The sequence below is a fragment of the Myotis daubentonii genome, chromosome 4 (genome assembly GCF_963259705.1).
Source record: "Myotis daubentonii chromosome 4, mMyoDau2.1, whole genome shotgun sequence".
In the NCBI taxonomy this organism is placed as follows: domain Eukaryota; kingdom Metazoa; phylum Chordata; class Mammalia; order Chiroptera; family Vespertilionidae; genus Myotis; species Myotis daubentonii.
This window is the reverse complement of record NC_081843.1, coordinates 3,532,700-3,553,502: the sequence shown is the minus strand read 5'-3', so window position 1 is coordinate 3,553,502 and position 20,803 is coordinate 3,532,700. Positions and strand designations below refer to the sequence as shown.

Genomic DNA, 20,803 nt, shown 5'->3' with positions numbered 1-20,803 from the left:
TCCTGACCACCAGGGGGCAACGTGGAACAGGGTGGGTGACTGGTGGCATTGGTGGGTTGCTGAGGTTGCTGCCTCGGAGGCAGGGAGGCAGGGGACTTGATGGTCCCTGATTGCCAGCTAGGCCTAGGGACCCTACCCAGTGCATGAAACTCAATAATAGTTACTACATTATTAATAGTTATCAATAATAGTTACTACATTGTCTTAAAAAGTAAAGGAACAAAAATTTATTTTTAATAATTACTTTTAAGTGGTCCAAGTTTCAGATACTTTATAGTGAATTTGCTTCAGAATGATAACTAGTAATATAGTACTTAATTAAATTTACTTACTGGCTTTTGAATTACATGTTTATTTCTCACTTAAAAGTTAATATTTTAAACCCTCTTAAAGAATTAGTAATATATAAAAATGTTAAGCAGAATTCTGTCTTGAACATTTCTCTTTGAATACTTCTAATCTTTATTTTTGTTTAATCAGGCACAAAATAAATTCATTGTCCACTGTGTATTTCCAAGCAATCATTTGAGCCTTGCAATTTTAAACACTATAAGTCATAATCATTGTGTTGGTTTAGTTATCATAACAATATTCTTCCAATATTTAGATTTTTATTTATTTTTGACTAACTACAAAACACAGACTCAGGAAAAATCTTACACATTTTAAGAGAGTTGTCACTGAACCATCAGGAAACAGAAAGCCGCCCTGTCGGTACTTCACGCTCGCTTCCATCCGGCTATGTCCGTCCCCACTCCTGGTCTCTTAAGACATTGCGCTTGATTTTCCCCGTGATGGTCTTCGGGAGCTGTTCAACAAACTCCACCTAATCACCAAAACATCATGAGACACTGGATTCCACTGGACTTGTCCCAGCTGTCTGTACAAGGCCTGTGCTTTGAATTTGCGAGTATATTAGGCCCAAGAGCACTCCGGTAGCTGAATCGGGTAGTGTCTTTAGGAACAATTTGCCACCATTTTCCCCCTCATATGAAATGGGACTGACTTAGTCCTATGAGGCTTCTTGCTAGTTACTCAATATTGCAGAGTTAATTAAAACTTCTGGTTTGTCAAGCATTTGTAATGTCCTAGTATAAAATATTTTAAAGCAAAACTCCTAGAGCAGTGGTTCTCAACCTTGGCTGCACATTAGAATCACCTGGGAATCTTTTTAAAATCCTGATTTCTGGGCCTCATCCTCCGGAAATTCTGTTTCTTTGTTATGGGGTGAGACCACAACATTAGTAACAAAGAAACAGAATTTCCGGAGGATGAGGCCCAGAAATCAGGAATTTAAAAAGATTCCCAGGTGATTCTAATGTGCAGCCAAGGTTGAGAACCACTGTCCTAGGCAGGGGTCCTCAAACAACGGCCCGCGGGCCACATGCAAATACAAATATTGTATTTGTTCCCCTTTTTGATTTTTTTACTTCAAAATAAGATATGTGCAGTGTGCATAGGAATTTGTTCATAGTTTTTTTTAAAACTATAGTCTGGCCCTCCAACGGTCTGAGGGACAGTGAACTGGCCCCTGTTTAAAAAGTTTGAGGACCCCTGGTCCTAGAGCTTAACAAAATGAAATGCATATCTTCTGTATATGAGGAGAAAAAGGGGACATATGTAATCCTTTCAACAATAAAGATTTAAAAAAGTTAAAATTAAAAAGCTAATAAGATCTATATACCTACTAGCTTAGACCCTTGTTTGGTCACATACACTTAACTTATACTTGCCTTCCTTGGATATTTGTACGGTGCGGTTATTTTTTTCACATGCTCTTGAAGTTCAAGAGTTAATTTCTCTGGGTCAGATGATTTGAAGGGCACAGATAAGACAACAAAAGCTTTCACTACCTGCAGGAGGAGAATGAATTGATATCACTAAGTCTGTTTGCAGACACATCAAGAGTTGGGAACCAATCAGGACACAGGCACTCATGGTTGGCTAGCAGCAGCTGAGTGAGGAGTGCGGAGAAGCCAGATTCCCCTGCGTCTGAACAGCGTGGGCACAGCGAGGCTGGAGGTGTAACCCAGGGGAACCGTCTGTGAGCGTGAGCCAGGGGTTCAGTAAAGCTGAGGGTTTCTTACTTCCATGTCACACAGGTGTTTGCATGGCAGTCTCACAGATGCCCTCGCACTCCATCAAACCTGCACCGCTAGGAGCATGAGTGGGACAAATGGAGGCTCTGGAGAATGTGGTGTGAAAGGGGCTTGGGAGGGTGAAGGGGGATGGTGTTCGCTGGGAGATGGAGTCCCGGGGAAGACTGAGCTACCTTTGAAAGGTCTTTCTTGCCTGCTATTTTTCGCTTCTCTTTGAATACTATTTAAGATCCACCAGTTAGGTAATTCTGAGGGTTAGCAAGTATAGTTTAAATTATTAATTCACACATTGACTCTAATTCGTGTTTACTTTTGAAGTTCAGCTGAAATCAGTTATGTTGAGAGGATGAGAAGATGGTGGCAGGAGAACAATATTTTGGAGAAAGGAACCCACTGAGTGTGGAAGTGGTACAGGGTGTGCGGGAGTGGGACCCAGGGCACTGCGAGGGCACTGCTATGTGAGGGCAGAGAAAGAGCTGTGGGAGGACACTGACAGGCAAAGTGATTTTGAAATGTTGCCCTACTGAGTGCAGGAAACGTCTGTGAGGAAGGGCATCTCCCTTCCATCCCACGCGCTTCCTCCTAGAGCTGAGCCACTGCAGTCACCCCCCAAATTTCCTGTCATCGGGTCCTAGGGCGGCTTTTGGAGCTTGTTTGGCAACCTGGCCAGCATCTCCCGTTTGCTTTGTTTCTGTGAGAAAATACATTCTGAGTCCATGACAATGTGCATACAGCAGAACCCGCAGCCCTTGCTTGTGCAGTATCTGTGGCCCCCTTTTTGGTAACAGTGCCCTGACTTTCCTGAGGAGGGTTACCCTAACCTCTGGGGGCGTTGACTCTAACTCCTGCCTCCACTGACCAGCATCTGATCCAGGTCTAGCCAGTCCGCATCACCATCCGGACCACTTTGGTGAGAGATGTGATCTAAGACAGGCACATGGACTCTGGGAATTGCTTGGGACTTGGCTGGGAAGCCGTCCCCTTCCCTGACGTGGTGAAGCTGTGCATATCTGGCTGCTGTTGAGTAGAAAGGTCCCCCCCCCCAACCCTCCCCAAATGGAGGCACCCTGAAGAGCAGCAGAGCCAGTAAATGGAGAGGCTAGGTTTTGCCAACTGCATGTGAACCATTGGGTGTGGCTGTACCTGTAGGCCTCACTTGTGGTCAGGCAATAAATTCCTTTTTTTTTTTTTTAAGTCAGTTTGAGTTGAATTTTTGTCACTTGCCACCAAAAGAACCCTAATAATTCCCCTTTGGGACACAATTCACGTGGGATGTGGATGCCAGTGTATGTTTTGCCACATGCGTGCCTCATAAGAGAATTACTTGCTACTCTTGATTCACTCTTTAGAGCGGCCAAATGGACAGAACTTGGAAGTACGAAGCTGCTGCTTTCATTAGCGGCACTCACGCTACCTCTCCCCTGATGGGGTCTGGACTGCTGACCACGGCCGACTCCACAACTGCTGGGTGCTCGATCAGCGCGCTCTCCACCTCGAAGGGCCCGATGCGGTACCTGGAGGAAGGGAGGGCAGGTTCAGCCTGCGCCACCGGGTCGAAGCCCCCCTGGCGAGGGGCCGCGCTCTGGCTGTGGCAAAGTACCAACCCCGAGGATATGATGACGTCATCAGCTCTGCCAACAAACCAGAAGTACCCGTCGCTGTCCATCACGCCTCTGTCTCCAGTGACATAAAAATTCCCTCTTATCGTGGCGGCGGTTTTCCCTGGATTGTCCTAGGAATCAAAGATGACCCGGGGGTTAATTTGGTCAGAACAGAAAAAGGGGCCTGGCGCCCATGAAGTGACTAATACACTGCACATCCTAATTCTAAAAGAAGAGAATTTTTAAGAAGGTAGTTTATAGTCTAGAACACAGAGGCCCGAGAGTATAACAAGTAAATCTCTCACCGCTAGGGCCCTCGCCCCCCTCCCCGCAGCCACCGCACCGGTTTCTAGCCGTGCACTTTAATATTCACAAACTCCAAGGAGACAGAAACTATTCCCCCTTCACAGCTGAGTAGACTTGGAGGCTGGGACTTGCCCAAGGTTCCATGCCAACATGGTGGTAAACCTGGGCCCCAGTCTGTCTGCATCCCTAGCCAGCTCTTCTATTCAAGCAGAGCAGCTCTCATTCTCCTACCACATATTCTGAGAAGAAAGAGAAGGGCCGGGTAGACTTCAGCGCCAGGGCAATGTCTCCTTCCTGGCCAGTTGGCAGGATGTTGCCATTTTCATCTATAATCTAGAATGAAAGAAGCAGTTTAGGTTCTTTAAGTTTTTTTTTTTTCACAAAGTGAAAATGGGTTAGGAATCGTTATATAATGGTCAGCGGAAAACGACAGGAAACATTCTTTATTGAACCAGTCGGTGTCACCCACCTGGACATCATAGGGCAGGACTCCCTTCCCCATCGAGCCCGGTTTAATTTCCTGTCCTTTCAGATTGGCACAAATGATGCCCTGTAGGGAACGCATTTTATATAAATAGGCAAAGATTCATTTTCAGCAGCTGTTTATATTACAACAGTGCAACCGGGACTCGGTTTTTACCAGCTCTCCCAGCATGCAAGCACCAGCTCTCCCAGTATGCAAGCACCAGCTCTCCCAGTATGCAAGCTCATATTCTAAAGTACTTTAGACTGGTGGTTCTCAAACTTGAGTGTTTGTCAGAATCACCTGGGGTTTGTTGAAACACAGGTTCTGGGCCCGTCCCAGAGTTTCTAACTCAGTGGGCCTGGGGAGGGGGATTCTGAGAATTCGTGTTTCTACCAAATTCCCACATGCCGGTGGCACTGCAGGTTGGAGGCCCACAGGTGCGACCACTCCTTTAGGCTGAGGTACCTGACAGGCACCTTGGATGAACTCCTCACTGGGGCTCTCTGGGTCCTTCCCAGTGTGATGGGAAGATGAGTTGCGGAGCCCTGGCGGTAGCTCACGTGGAGAGCATCCTCCCAATACGCCAAGGCTGTGGGTTTGATCCCCGGTCAGGGCACATACAAGAATCAACCAATGAACGCACAACTAAATGCAACAACAGGTCCATGTTTCCCTCTCTCAAAATCAATCAATAAATAATAACAATAATAATAAAGAAAGATGAGCTGCACAGTTCTGAACCTCTGCAACCCCTCACCCTCTGAAACTTCTGAGTGGGAAGAGACAGGAAGCCTATAAGGGACCATCACAATTCCCCTCGCCAGCCCTGACCGGATAATTCAGAAGTTTTGGTAACTACTGGCAGGGGAAGGAGCGCCCTAAGAACTTCAAGCATGACGGGGACACTCCAGGGGCGCAGCTGCGCCCCCTGCACGCACCACTTCCGTCTGTCCGTAGCCCTCGTGCAGGTCCAGCCCCGTCTGCCTCTTCCACTGCTCCTGCACCTCTGCGTTGAGGGGCTCCCCTCCCGTCAAGCAGTGTCGCAGCTTCAGGAATTTGTATCTTGAGGGACAAAGAGCTGTGTGAGGGGGGTTGGGGTGGGGGTGGGGGCGCTGAGTGGCTTTCATCACAAGGTAACTAGGATGTCCTAGCCACAAGCAAACAGGCTGGGGAGCACGCCTCCGGAGGGGTGACTGGAGGAGCTTTTGCTGAGCTCCTCGGTCCTGCCACACGCTATTCCAGGCAGTTCCTGGCGGAGCATGCACCTTAGCAGGCGAGGAAGGAGGAGCGATGCAGGAGGAAGTGCTGATGCTGCCGGAACCCCTGGCTGTGAGCCCTACAAGTGACGGACGACAGCTAGCAGTGGCTGAGCGCTGGCTGGCTGAAGGGCTTTAGGAGCATCTCCTAACCCGAGCCCCTTTCACAGGGGAGGAAACTGAGGCTGAGCGGAGGGCAGGGGTTGGCTGCTCTCCGTGAGACACTGGCGGGTGCCTCCCCAGCTGCTGGCACTGCGGCCTCACCACAGCCAGAGGGGCTCTCCGTCCTCTGTGGGTGGCAGTAGGGAGCGCATCAGGGTCACCGTGGGCCTGAGGGCGCACTGTTCGTAAGTGGCACCGCCACGCCTTTTTACTGTAAAGCTGGAGCTTCTAACCGCAGGACCCGTGGGATCCGGAGCAGCCGTGCTCTGACCCGGGAGGATCCCACGGCCGAGGCTGTGCAGCCGCGAGTGGCCTCCCCACGTCCCTGAGCAGCGGCAGTGGCTCCGGAAACGGGACCGGGACCGGGACCGAGGCTGCATCTGAGGCCACACTGGAGCTGATGCTGACTGCCCCGTTCGGCCTCTCACAGCCTCTCGCCTCTGGCGTCCACACCTCGGGGAGCAGAGGCCGGGTGAGCCTGCGCCACTTAAATCGTTTCTCTCTTCCTTTCTCTCCTCCGGACGTTGGAACTCCACTGGTCGTTCAGGTGATTTGGCCAAATTGAGTAGAATCTTCGAATCACAAGACTTCACGGGCTTCTCGTGCAGGCGGCATGAACGTAGTGACGGCTGTTTCTTGGGGGTGGGAGGTCTGGAACTGTAGGACTGGGTGTCCCTGGGAAATGGTCCATGGCTCCTAGAGGCTAACCCTGTTATTCTTAAACTGGGGGGCATTTTGTCCCTCCCCCTTCCCCGAGATTTTACCAGGGGTGGGACACGTCCAGCCTGCGGGCCGTGGAGGCTTTAGAAACCGCTTGGTCCGGGCCCGCTGGGGCGTTAGGGGTGCGTCATTAAATGGACTACACACAGCAGCTTGTCTTTAAGCTGCTACTTTTGCGTGGCCTGTGAACGATGCTATAAACACCCACATGGCCCCTGGCAGAGACAAGCCCCCCCCCCCCCCCGCGTTAGGCACTATTTGGAGACCCCTTTCATGGCCACGCTGGCGGAGTGGGAGTCTGCTGGCACCCAGTCGGTGGAGGCCAGGAATGCTGCTCAGCCTCCACACGCACAGGACGCCTGCGGAGAGGCGGTCTTGCTCCCATTATAGCTTAGCTGGTAGCTCAGATTCCTGCCCACGTACCTCTTCAGGTCTTTCTGCACGAGCATCCGGTACACAGTGGGCGCGCAGCACAAGGTGGTGATGGGGTAAGTGGTGAGCGTCTGGACAAGAGACACAGGTGTCAGACACGGCTAATTAAAGGCCTCGCCCAGAGCCGACGTCTACAGCCCCCAATTCTCTGTGTCCGTCTCATAGGAATAACAAAGCAAATGTTTATTAGTTCTCACTAGTGACTGTACATCTGTTGGGAATTTTCAATTATTGGAAGGAATATGTATATGTTACAGTAATAGACATGCACAATCAAATTCAACAAAAAGTGAGCTGTTGAATTTGAGAACCACCCCAAACTGGTTTATTCTACTTTGGGGCCGCAAATGACCTCTTGCGGAGGAACTTGGAAGTGCTGACCCCTGGACAGCACCGACCTGGACCTGTAAGCGAACCTTCCAGCACTGCTTCTAGGAAGGACTGCAGCCCTGTTGAGTGGGTGGGTGAAATGCATGAGCAAAGCGTCTTTCAGGCCTTTGATTAGCTGTTTCAGACTTGCAGGGCTCCTTATGCCTCGAGCTCCTTAAATCAAAGGCACCTCAAACCTGCAGAAATACTAATGTTTTGAGGTCCTCTTTCTAGACAGGGCCCACTCTGTCCCAGGATGGACAGTCTCTCTGCATTGGATGTAAGCGTCTGAGAGCACGCCCTCCAGATGGGTGTCTAGGCCACTGGGTGTCATGGACCAAGTATGACTCTCACTGTAAGCAAGCATTTCTACTGTGTTGCTTGCATCCTGGATTCCAGCTGTTCTCAGGAAGTGGAGTGTCTCTGACTAAGAATAGTGTAAATCCATAAACGCTTTCATAGCACTTAAAATGCACACATTGTACAGTGAGGCCTTGACTTACAAGTGTCCTGACTAACGAGTTTTTTGAGATACCAGCTGTCTCTCGGCCGATTTTTTGCATTGAGTTGACAGAGTAATTTGAGTTAACGAGCTCCTTAACGAGCTTGGTCTCAGAACGAATTAAACTCGTAAGTCAAGGCCCCACTGTATTTGTAAAATAAGAATGTTTTTTTTTTTTTAGAGAGAGAGTGGAAGGGAGGGTGAGAGACAGAGAAACATCAATATGAGAGAGACACCTGGATTGGTTGCCTCCTGCACGCACCCTGACTGGGGCTAGGATCTAGCCTGCAACCGAGGTAGGTGCCCTTGACCGGAACTGAACCTGGGACCCTTCAGTCCAAGGGCTGACGCTCTAACCACTGAGTAAACAGGCTAGGGCAAGAATGTCCTTATTTTAATATTTTATGTCATATTATGTTAAATATGATTAATTGCATAACATATTAATATATCAATTAATAATATTAACAATTAATACATTGTTAATAGATCTTACATAATATTACATTAAGCATGATATATTAAAGGTGCCTTTAAACAAAAAAATTTTAAGTATAAAATATTTAATATTTTATAAAAATATATTTATTTTAGCCCTGGCAAGTGTGGCTCAGTTGGTTGGAGCGTCGTCCCATGTCCCAAAGGTTCATGGGTTTGATTCCGGGTCAGGGCACATGTATCTCAGTGCTTTTTTAATCTATGGATTTCTTTTAAAGTTTTAGTTTTCGGGTTTGATCCCCAGTAGGGGTGTGCTTGGGAGGCAACCAATCAATGTTTCTCACATCAATGTTTCTCTCTCTCCTCCCTTCTTCTCTCTCTAAAATGAATAAAAACATATTAGGTGAGGATTATACACACACACACAACACATTTTACAAATGCAGGTTTGAAACTGCAGAGTTAACTTGTCTACCGCAGGACGCTTTGTCCACCTGCTGTGAGATTCCAGTTCCTGACATTCCTGCTAAGACGGCAAGCCATCTCGTCAGGCCACCTAGCGAAACAGCAGGGTGAGGAGAGTCCGCCTGCCCACACAGGTGTGGTGTTCATTTAATGATATGTATTTCGTTAAACCTAAATGGTGTTTCATGGTGAAGAATAATTGGCCTGAGCCCCATTTTTCTAAAGGTTAAAGGCGGGGCCTCTGCTCTGCAACCTGGCTGGGCGGAGGGGCTGCTGGCTCCAGACCAGGGGTTCCTGAGTTTGCAGGGTCTCTCCTGGGGAGCAACAGGGGCTGCTCTGACAGAAGGCAACCCCGCCCCAGCCTCCCCCACACAGGGCTCTGGATTTGTCAGTCATGGTCTTCGTTTCACTAATCAGAAGCCACAGATTTGTTTAGACTTGAGACTTTTAATTTGTTATCTAGAGTCAGATTCTTCAGCAGCCACGGATGTAGCGACAATAGGAAATCCTGAACAATTTGAAGCACAAGAGTGGGTTTTATGCCTAAGAGTGTGGTGGGTGTTCCCTCTCCACTCTGGTGAAATACATTCAAAAGCCCCCAAGAGTCTGTCTTACAAAAGAGTGACTGCCCGGCCAGTGTGGCGCAGTGGGTTGGAGCACCAAGAGGGGCAAGTTCGATTTCCAGTCAGGATACTTACCCAGGTTGCAGGTTTAATTTTGATCTCTGGTCAGGGCATGTGCGGGAGGCAACTGATCCATGTTTCTCTCCCCACTCCCCTCTCTTCTGGGGATTCATTTCTCTCTCTCTCTTTTTGAGGGAAGACAAAGGAGAGCTGTAGCTAGAAGTTACGACTTACGTCTAGGAAGGCGTCAGTGTCAAACTGGGCCATCTGGTGCACAAAGACACAGGCTCCCTGCAGCCAGGGAGAGAACACGCTGCCAATGGCGGCCTTGATCCAGCCAGTGTCGGACATGTTCCATATGGTATCCGAGGACTCCAGGTCCAGCCAGTACCTACATGACACGGGGAAGCAACAAGACCGAACAGAACAGCCGGGGAAGCAAGCAGACTGGTGCCTTTGAGGACTGGCAGGAACCTCGATGGCTACAAAGAAGGGTCAAAAGAAGCCCCGAGGAAGATGCTGCTTCTGCCTCCCACTTCCGTGAGAAGACCGCTCCGAATCCTAGGGGGTCTGAGAGTGGGGTGGGAGGCAGGGCTTGGCCTCATTTCCTGAGTTTGTCCATTGATGCAACAAATATTTACTGAGCAAACACTATGCCAGGCACTCTGCTACGAGCAGTGAGCAAGACTGGCCAGAACTCTGCTCTTGTTTTAGGGGCGAGACGGTGAATAAGCACAAGATGAGTTAGTGTGCAAACAGAGATGTGCTGTGAGAAAGTGAAGGGGGTGGGGGACCGTGTGGGGACACCTAGGAAGGCCTTTCTGGGCGCGTCAATGTACCTGGCGGAGAGGAGGAGCCAGACGGAGTCTCCCGTGGGGACTGAGCCGGGCGGGTTCCTGAGCTCCTGCCTGACAAGCGGCCGCTCACGGAGCTCAGGTTGGCAGGGGCCCCGAGAGCTGTTTTGTACACGTGACGTGGAGGTATCCACGCAAGCAGAGGTGTCAGCGAGGCCGTTAGAGACGCGAGTCAACAGCCCGGGGCAGGCTGGCAGAGACAGCGGTTCCTCCTACCTTCCACAGAGAGTGTACCCGATGCCCAGGCTGCTGTGGGAGTGCTGGGCCATCTTGGGCGAGCCCGAGGTCCCGCTGGTGAAGTAGATGGCCGCCGGCTCCCGGCTGCCCGTCTCCACACGGCTGTGCTCTGCGGAAGCGCATCTGTAAGGCATGGACCAGATGTGGCTGACGACAGCAACCCGGCTCAGCTCTGGTACCCTTTTGCTCCTACTTATGCCCTCTTGGTCCTGAAAACAGTTAATAGGCAGAACCCTATCCAAAGCCTCCCGCGAGGCTTTCTCAGGCACCCAAGGGGGCTATGCAGACCAGTGCTGAGGGAAACAGCTACCTCTCTCTAAGCTCCACTGCCCCGTAGGCCAAAGGCATGGCCAAGGTCACTTTCAATTAAAAAAAAAAAAAAAAAAGAGCGAGATGCCAGCTGGCCTGGCTCAGTGGCTGACCTATAAACCAGGAGGTCACGGTTCAATTCCCAGTCAGGGCACATGCCCGGGTTGCAGGCTTGATCCCCAGTAGGGGGCGTGCAGAAGGCAGTTGATCCATGATTCTCTCTCATCATTGATGTTTCTATCTCTCTTTCTCTCTCCCTTCCTCTCTGAAATCAATAAAAATATTTTTTAAAAGAGATGTGTACTTTAAACATTTTTTTTCTCAGTGTGTTTTTAATCTATGAATTTTTTTACGTTTTGAATCTTTATAAATTGTTATTAGCATTTCAGGAGTTTTTATGATTTAAAGGAAGACCTTTGGTATTAGAATAAAAGTTTTTAATAGTTTGTATTTAATATCTTCAATAGCGCTGACAGACACAGTTAATTGCTTACCGGAGAGATCCCATCCTCCTTACCTTGGTGAAACTGACTGTGTCAGGGCTGTGGCAGCCACGTGCTTCTGTGGGGCCTGGGGGTCGGGAGGGGCGGGGCTGAGTCTGGTTAGCCTCAGCAGAACATGGTGTAGGGATGGGCACAAGACGCAGTCCGGGCCAGAGAGACTCGGGCTTTAGGGGGACTGTTTCCTTGCTCTAGAAAGAGCCAGGAGGAAGGGCTGCTGGCCCCACCCCCACCCCGTCTGGTTCTCTGGCCTTTGGGGCTGGGACGACCCAGCCATGCTGGGGTCCCCCGGGGTTGGCAGACACCCAGGTGGCCTGGTGGGAAGACGAGTGAACTGGACCCTTGTCAATCATCAAACCACTCAGCCCGCTCTCACCACAGCCCCACCGTGTGAGAAGGCGGCGTTGTTCACGCGCTTTGTTGCTCTCCCATTGCTAAGCCAAGAGCACTCTAACTGAGCCGCTGTCCGGTGGCTGGTCTGCGGCCCTGCGCAGGCCTCCGCCCGGTCCTCCCTACAGGCAGGGCTGGCCCAGGCCCAGGCCTCGCTCGCGGCTTCAGTTCACCTTCACTGGGGGAGCAGGCATCACTGAGAACGTTCAGAGGTGCCGTTGAGAGAGAGGCCGCAGGGCAGTGCCTGGCCCATCGCCCAGCCCCGCGGGTGCCCACTGCCTGTGGAGCCTGCGCAGATGCCAGGCCAGCATCCTGAGCAGAGGGGGTCGCTCTTTGACACTGAGTTTTGTTCCTCAGTAGATAACCGATAAAATGCCTCCAAGCCCGTAAGACTCTTGAATCGTAGTTTCAATTTCCTGGGCTGAAGGGAACAGGGCTGAGGACACCATTTTAATTCATCTTGACAAGCGAGTAAGATGGCCATTGAGACCGCAAACAGTGAGGACTGACTATATGGCCACCTGCTATCTGTCCGATGTGGTTTCATAAAACCTGAAAGTGGTTTTCTTGCTAACGTGCCTCTTCCCCCCAAAAGTAAGAAGCAGAACAAAACACAACCTCATCCACTGCGTTGGCGCCTTTCAGTCTCTGTGGAAAGAAGGGGCTCAGACGGGTGCAGCGCGCACGGCGTCCGGCCCTGTGAACACAACACCTCCTGTTCCGGATGCTTCTCAAGCCGCTTAAAGACGCTTGGAGAGAAGGCTTTTCATTCTTTTTCACTAAAAGAAGCGCTATGACAGCCTGTGAGTGACAGGCAATTTTCCAGCAGGACTCGAAGGTGTGCCTCCCTTTCTCGGAGGCTTGAGGCATAGCCTTCCAGGTCCTTCAGAACCGATTAAATGCCGACGACGTCCAGAGTTGCACCTTTATCTCCTTGGGTCGACTCACATCTCCACTTGCTGGGTATCTGGATGGTCACAGGCCATCTCAGCCTGCCCCACTCTACACTCTCTCCCGATGGGAGCCACCCTGCAGTCACCCACGTTAACCAGCAGGTCAGCTGGGCGCCTGCCTTCATCCTCCAGGTCCAACCAACCCCCAGGACCTGCGGGGCTTTCGCGCCTCCTCCCTCCGTCCCACTCGCCAGACTCAGACGCTCCTCGTCTGCCCCCGCTGAGGCTCTAGGACGGTCTCTCTGACTCCCATTTGGTCCCCGCAATTCCTCCTTCCACGCGGCTGCCGGAGAACGCCATCTAGACCAGGGCTGACCTGACGCGTCCCTTCCCCAAACTCGTCAGCGGCCTCCCTTGTTTGTAGGGTGAAGGTCAAGACTGAGCAGGTGAGGTCCGAGGAGGACCAGCCCCTGCCTCGCTGCGGGCCACGCTTCGTGCCCAGCCACCCATGCTCTGCACGCCCGGGGGCGCTTCCAGCGTCCACCCCGCTGTGCGGTTCCTCTGCTGGGAGCTGTTCCAGTCCCCAGGACAGATCCAGGGATCCCGACCCGCAGCCAAGGGCCCTTGCTCCCAGGAGGGCAAAGGGGACACTCAGTCTGGCCCAGAATTTGACCTTTCCCACATCCTGTTGTAAATATCCTGACAGGCGTTCACGGCTTCTGTCCCTGGGAGGCAGAGGGCGGGGAGCTCCTGCTCAGGAGATTGACCCCAATGGCGCGAAATTAGCCAGCTCGTGCTGCGTGTGGATTTCTGAACCGCTGGCCTGTCGGCAAGCCGGGCTCTCCATTCTGTGGCTCAGAGAAACAGTCTGCGGCCCCTTTGGAGCGTGACACGCCAAAGTCGTTCATTCCAGTGGGTATGCCCTTTGTCCTGGCAAACACCCCCAGTGTGAAGTTTCCCACGCTAACTTTGCTTGAGTTCAAAGACATTTTTCTTCCGTCAGCTTTGCGGCCCATTTAAGGTTCCCGGGGCCTAGCCGCACGCTGCAGGCTGTTGAAGATGGGGTCCCTGGCACGGAGGTGCGGGGTGCCAGGGCCTGTGTGCAGCCGGGGCTGCCTCAGAGGAAAACAGGAGAACTCCGAGCTGCATGTAGTCTGTGACTAGACCTTTCACATGTTTCTTTTTGACACTCGTGCGATGCACAGAAGCACACGGTCCTGATTTGTAAACAGGTGCACACACGTGTGTCGGGGAGCGTGTTAGAGACACGTTCCCAAGGGGGTGTGCAGCCGGCCTCTGAAGCCACGGCCAGGGCCTGCGTGCGAGGACCTCGATGCGAAGACGGCAGGAGGTGGTGATAACCACTGGCCCTCGCCCTGCTCCTGCCCTGCATGAGCTTCGCCACTCGCCGCTTCCACACCCCGAGGGAGGCCCCGCCCCCTGCTTTCCGGAGAGACACAGGCTCAGCGATGTCACCTGACTAGCCACAGCGACAGCTTACACTAGTAAAACACACCACAGCATCCCTGGCATGGCCCTGGGGAGAGGATTTGGGGATTGGCCAATCAGACTTGGTTTATATTCACTAGTCGGATAAAACTTCATTCCCACAAAGGAAACTGCTGTTACTCAACGGGGTTTCATGCCCTTTCCTATAAATTCCTACAGAATGATTTTTTTCAACATGAGCCATCTAACAGCTGTTTGAAGGATCAGACCACCCGTTAGCATTTCACGCCCCTTTTTTGCAGTTTAGGAACCACTTTCTCACATGAGCGATGCTGTCCTCAGCCCCCTGAGACGCTGTGCAGGGCATCGCCCCATTTCACACGTGAAGGAGTGAAGGGATGTGACCGGCTCTGGTCATTCCTTCGGTAAACACTGTTCAAGTGCCGACTTAAGTGGGGAACGGGGCAGCGTGACCAGCAGCAGCCTCTGCCCTCGCGGGCTCAGGTGCGGGCAGGAGTCGGCGAGCTGTGTCGGCAGAGGCCAGACGTAACGTCTCAGGCTTTGTGCACCTTAAGGTCCCTGTTGCATCTGCTCAACTTGGCTCTGGTAAGACGTGGACAATGTGTAGACAATGCGTGTGGCTGTGTTCCAATAAAACTTTATTTACAAGAGCAGTTGTCCTGCCAGAATTGGCCCATGGTTCCTAATTTGCCCATCTCTGCGGTACAGGAGAAAACCAGTAAACCGGGAAAGTGATGGGGCACGATATTCAGGGAGCGTCGAGGGCTGTGAAGAGAACAGCACCCACGTTCGGGAGTGGCGTGGACTCCTGCCTAGATGGGCGCCAGGGACGGCTCATGGAGGGGACGACATTCGAGCTGAAATCTGACAGGAAGGACTGGGAAGAGCATCCAGGCAGGAGAGACAGCTGGGCAAAGGCCCTGAGGTAGGGCGTGGTTGAGGAATAAAAGGGAGGCCAGAGGCCTCAGGCAGGGAGAGTATGGGCAGTGTGGGCCGCGAGGGAGGCAAGGGCCACCCGTGCAGGGCACTCACCACAGGCCGAGGCGGGGCGCAGGGAAAGGACACAGAGCTGCACCCCTCCCTTTCGTCCTTAGGACCTTCCAGCAGGCGATTCTCTTCTGGGAAGGATCCCAGATCAACGCACAGTATTGCTGAGTCCTCGGAGCAAGGAGACTCCAAGAGCGGGGTGCGGGGCGGGGTGGGGGGGTACTCACTGAAGTAACTCCTGGAAGCTGAGCCACCCCGGCCGGCTGCGCGGAGACACCAGGAGCTTGGTCTTCAAGTCAGGACACTCGGACACGATGGACTCCACTGCTGGGGCCACCTCCTCACTGGCCACCAGGCCCTTGGCCTTGGAGGCCCGCAGCCGGTAGAGGATGTCCTTGGCGGTCAGCTGCGTGGTGCCCGGCATGAAGACAAGCCCTGGGAAGGAGAGGCCCCCGCAGAGCGGGACTGTGGTCCCCTGGGTGAGACTGTGGCTGCCTGCCCTCCCAGGGGTGCCCGCAGGACCCTGGGCCTGGGGGTGGGGGATCCTAGAGCCCTGCTCAGAGGCCGGCAGGCCCTGGGCCTGGGGAGCTGTCCTTCGCCTTCCTGCCTTTGTGACCTGGAGCATGTGGCTGGGTCTCTCGGTGCCTTCCTTTCCTGATCGGTAAAATGGGGGAAGTAATGGTGTCTGGCATAAGGAGGCATCAAACAGTGGGCCATTGCTGTGCGCCATTTTCATGGGGCATTTTCATCACGATCATGTCACACCTACATCGCGCTGGGGCTTCTAACACACTCTCACGGGCACTTTGAACCAGTGGTTCCTGAAGTGAGTTTTGCAAGATAATCCACAGGGGATGAGAAAAGAATTTAAAAAATTATTGAAATATTAAAATTCTTTTTACCTCATTTTTGTACATATTTTAGAACATGCATGTTATATTACAGTATAAATAGCTGTATCCAGATAGGGGGTGTGCTGCCGGAAGCCACCGCATACCAGCACTGTCAGGAGCGGGCACAAGGGCGCGGGAGGCCCATGTGCCTTGAGCGCTAGCAGGGCTGACGCTAGGCGCCGATGGTTCTGTTGAGATCGCGGTGGCTCGAAGCAATCTCCCGGCCTGATAGCCTCCCAGTAAATGTTTACTGGACCTTACTGACCTATACTGACCTTTGAGACGCTCTGTCTGCTACCTGTTTGCCGTGCTTCACTGACGGCAAGATGTGTGTCTAAAACTGAACAAAAGCAGACAAGGCCAGGACTCAGTGTGTCTCGCCTAGAGAGAGGTTTCTACCTGGCCCCCCAATGCCTTCCATTTTCATATTTTTGTCTAGCATTTTCATTTGTGCGTCGGCCCCTCCTGCAGATCCTGAGCCCCGCCATGCAGGTCGGGGCAGTGTGTCCCAAATATTTTTATTGGTAAATTGCGTAGCCAGAAAAGCCTGGAGACCACTGTTCCACACAGCTGCGTGGGTCGCAGTGGCTGCCAGTGGTGGCCTATGAGATGGGCTGTTGAGCGGCAGAGTCGGCCCTCATGCACTGCTCAGGCTGAGCTCACCCCACGCCTCACGCCATGCTAGACTCTGGCCAGAGGCGGGCCCGCTCCTATGAGCGGAGAGAGGTGGAGGAGGAGGTGAAAGGCGGTGGAAAGGCGGTTTGTTCTGTCTGAAGTGAGTCAACGGGAAGGAAGAAGCGTGTGTGGGAAGAGCCACTCTCACTGACTGAGCACTTATTATGTGCTTGGTGTCTCACTTAAAATCAATCCCACTGACTACTTGGCCACTGGCTGCGGGCCGCACAGTCAGTCAGTGGCAGCACCAGGATTCGGAGGTTCGTATCTGAGACTCCCAAGACTTGTACCCGACCCGAGACTTATTTCCTGGTGAGTCCCTGAAGTCAGCTAAATAGGAGGAGGTAGAGTTGAATTCCTAAGAAGGAGACTTTATTTAAAGAATATATTCTAAAAGTTCTTACATCTCATCTCCTCTTGAGAAAACAGGAAAATATGTGATGAAGAGGAAGTAAGAAAACACCTTAGAGCCCGGCTGGCATGGCTCAGTGGTTGAGCGTTGACCTATGAACCAGGAGGTCCCGGGTTCAATTCCTGGGCAGGGCACATGCCCGGGTTACAGGCTTGATCCCCAGTAGGGGGTGTGCAGGAGGCAGGGGATCAGTGATTCTCTCCCATCATTGATGTTTCTCTCTCTCTCTCCCTCTCCCTTCCCCTCTGATCAATAAAAAAATATATTAAAAACCCCAGAAAGCACCTTAGAGCAGCGGTCTCCAACCTTTCGGACCTCACGGACCACCGGTTGGTAACCGCTGCCTTAGAGGATCTCAGATTGTTCACTCAATACAAAAATATAAGATTATTTATTTTGCAAACCACTTGTTCTTATCAGCTCAGAAACTGTTAACACTCTCAGTGGCATTGTGACGGTGACGGTTCCATGGGGCAGAGAGGGAGTGCTGCTCTGGCTGATTGCAGACCGAACACCTTCATAGCAACAGGAAAACATGTTGCCATGGGGTGTGTGCAAGCACCTGCGTCTTCATGCAGAAGGCGTAATAACTTTGTTAGAGAACGATCAGCTGCTCGCTTAACATTTAAGGAACTGAATGTTTTTGACTATTCAGTTTGTGGGTTGACTTTTAATCTTCACAATTCACAAATTGCACAAATCATGTTAAGTAATGCTAAATACATTTTTATGACAAATAAACCACCTTTAACTCCTCCAACCCACAACTGGTTTCACATTTGCAAGGTCCTTTTCACAGTGAACGTGGATTAATGTTATATATTGCTGTTTGGTTTAACATGGGCAGTAAGAGCATTTCTTTAAACACCAAGATGACGTCCTTATAATTTCTCTTGAATGGCATCCATCAGGTTGAGGCACTGTAATTTCCATTAGCAATGAACACATCTCCACGAAACCTTAGTCTCAGGTCAGTTATAATTTATTTGATCATCTTTATGTAGCTGTTTCTAAATTTTTCTATTTTTGACCCCATTGAAACAAACATCTGTGTGTTCTCTACAGAACTATGTTCTTTCTTATTGTTCACTGATTTATAACATGCCGGCCATGTTCTAGAGCAGGAATTGGCAAGCTTTCTCTGTAAGGGGCTGGGTAGTAGATATTTTGGGCTCTGTGGCCATATGAAGCATCTCTGTCTCAATGAGCAATTCTGCTGCCGTAGAACGCAAAGGGCCACAGACACTGTGTGAATGAATGAGCATGGCTGCAATCCATTTAGCCATAAAACATTATTTACAAAAATAGATGGCCAGTGCTAGCTGGTGTGACTCAGTGGATAGAGCGTCGGCCTTCAGAATGAAGGGTCCCTGGTTCTATTCTGGTCAAGGGCTCACCAATGATTCTCTCTCATCATTGATGTTTCTATTTCTTTTTCCCTTCCTCTCTGAAATCAATAAAAATATATTAAAAACAAAACAAAACAAAAATAGATGGCGAACTCATAGGCCATGGTTTTTGCTGACCTCTGTCCTAGAGGAGAAAAGAACCCTGTGGAGTTTGGGGTACAGTGTAAGTGACTCCTTGGGAGAAATGTGCCATTGAGTACATTCACCTTTTTGTCTGGAAAGAGGCAGAGGTTTTCCAACTGTGTCCACGTCATTTCCACAAGCCCTTGCCTTCTAGAATGCCTTCGCCTCCTTTTGTATTTTTGTATCAGGGAGAATTCAGATACCAGAGAGCTAATTTCTGGGTCACCCGGGCAAACACTTCACAGTCCAGCCCTGCGAAGAGGCGTCGGCACTCACACTGGCTTTGGTAGAGCTTTGTGTTTAATCTCAATGGCATCACTTTCTAGCTGTGTGGCTTCGGGCAAACTTCTTAACCTCTCTGAACCTCAGTTTCCTCTCTTGCAAAACAACAATGTCATAATACCAAAGACAGTTCATTATTGTTGTTATTATTAAGGTAGTTTATTGTTATTATTAAGGCAGTTTTATTATTATTATTACACCATGGTTGCCCTTAGTTTCAGCTCTGGTTTTGCTGTCCTTGTAAGCATTGCTTCAGTCAGAACTAACTATTCAGGAAAACCTCACCTTCCAGTCTCGCTCTGTTCTGTCTGGTTTACAAAAGTTAAATATGGACACTGACCTGTTCGCATACAAGCCACGTTGACCAGCCACCACTCCGGGACTCGGGGCAGGATGACCGCCACTCGGTCGCCTCTCGCAAGGCCGCAAGGCTGGGTGAGCACGTTGGCGGCCTTTCGGGACAGGGTGCCCAGCTCCCCGAAGCTCCACTTCACCTCGCCCCCTTTGCCATTCACCCACCACAGGGCGGGGCTGGCCGGTCTCTCTCCTGTCTGGCCACAGGCACATGAGAGAGAGGAGAAGGGTTAGGACCCGTCACCAAGTAGAGGGACACCCACTGCCATGTGCCCTCGCACCTGTGCTGGGGGGTCAGGGAACAGCACCCAGCTTGTCTGTGGGGGACCCGTTCCTACTGGATACAGTCTTGGTGCTTGCCCTTCCCTGGCCACTGGCTGGGCATGTGACCCCCTCAGGCCGACGAGTCTCTCTGGGACCATCAGCTCTGGGTGTGGTGCGCCCTCAGGGCATCCTGGCTTCTGTCCTCATGGGACGGACACTCCAGCTTCCAGCCCAGTTTTCCAAGCTCCCCCCCAGCCCTGCAATAAAGCTCTTCCTGCTGAAGTGAAGCTCTGTTCCATCTAAATAACCCCCATGGGTGCCCCAAGCAAGTGGCCTCTGCGTATACCCTTAGGGCGGCGTAGGCTGCAAGGTGACAGAGGGGCTGAGGGTCATGCTGGGCAGAGGCGGCAGGTGACTGATTCTGGAGGAACCATCTCACCAAGGTTTCACAGAGTGAGTCCTGTGCTGCCAACCTCCGCCTCATGCAGTGCCTCGGAGATCATCGCCCTCCCTCCCAGGAATGCTCTTTACCTCCCCACCGGCCCGCTGGGGAGCCGACCGCAGCCCCCTTCTCCCGCAGCCCCCCTTCACCCGCAGCCCGCCTTCTCCCACAGCCCCCCTTCTCCCGCAGCCCCCCTTCTCCCACAGCCCCCCTTCTCCCTCAGCCCCCATTCTCCCACAGCCCCCATTCTCCCACAGCCCCCCTACTCCTGAAGCCCCCCTTCTCCCGCACCACCCTTCTCCCACAGCCCCCCTACTCCTGAAGCCCCCCTTCTCCCGCACCACCCTTCTCCCACAGCCCCCCTACTCCTGAAGCCCCCCTTCTCCCGCACCACCCTTCTCCCACAGCCCCAATCTCCCACAGCCCCCCTTCTCCCGCAGCCCCCCTTCACCCACAGCCCCCCTTCTCCCGCAGTCCCCCTTCACCCACAGCCCCCCTTCTCCCGCAGCCCCCCTTCACCCACAGCCCCCCTTCTCCCGCAGCCCCCCTTCACCCACAGCCCCCCTTCTCCCGCACCACCCTTCTCCCACAGCCCCCCTTCTCCCGCAGCCCCCCTTCACCCGCAGCCCCCCTTCTCCCGCACCACCCTTCTCCCACAGCCCCCCTTCTCCCGCACCACCCTTCTCCCGAAGCCCCCCTTCTCCCGAGGGCCCCCTTCTCCCGAGAGTACCCTTCTCCCGCAGATCCCCTTCTCCCGCAGTCCCCTCTCTCTATTGCGGCAGCCCCCCCTCGGTTCCCGCCAACCCCTCTCTCTGTTCCCGCAGCCCCCCCCTCTGTTTCTGCAGCCCCCCTCTCTCTGTTCCCGCAGCC

General features: G+C 52.1%; 1 protein-coding gene across 1 annotated transcript; it reads right to left on the bottom strand.

Annotated features, from left to right (window-relative positions):
- Positions 1-240: 240 nt before the first annotated feature.
- LOC132232627 (acyl-coenzyme A synthetase ACSM4, mitochondrial-like) lies at positions 241-20,017 on the bottom strand. Its single transcript, XM_059691996.1, has 13 exons — positions 19,931-20,017; positions 19,214-19,424; positions 15,307-15,514; positions 10,510-10,653; positions 9,674-9,830; positions 7,034-7,113; positions 5,411-5,534; positions 4,476-4,556; positions 4,238-4,339; positions 3,704-3,831; positions 3,514-3,613; positions 1,734-1,853; positions 241-826 (listed from the first exon to the last, which is right to left on the bottom strand). Exons 1-13 carry the CDS (start codon positions 19,973-19,975, stop codon positions 740-742), a joined length of 1,587 nt encoding a protein of 528 aa, XP_059547979.1. The 5' UTR covers positions 19,976-20,017; the 3' UTR covers positions 241-739.
- Between the last annotated feature and the right edge of the window lie 786 nt (positions 20,018-20,803).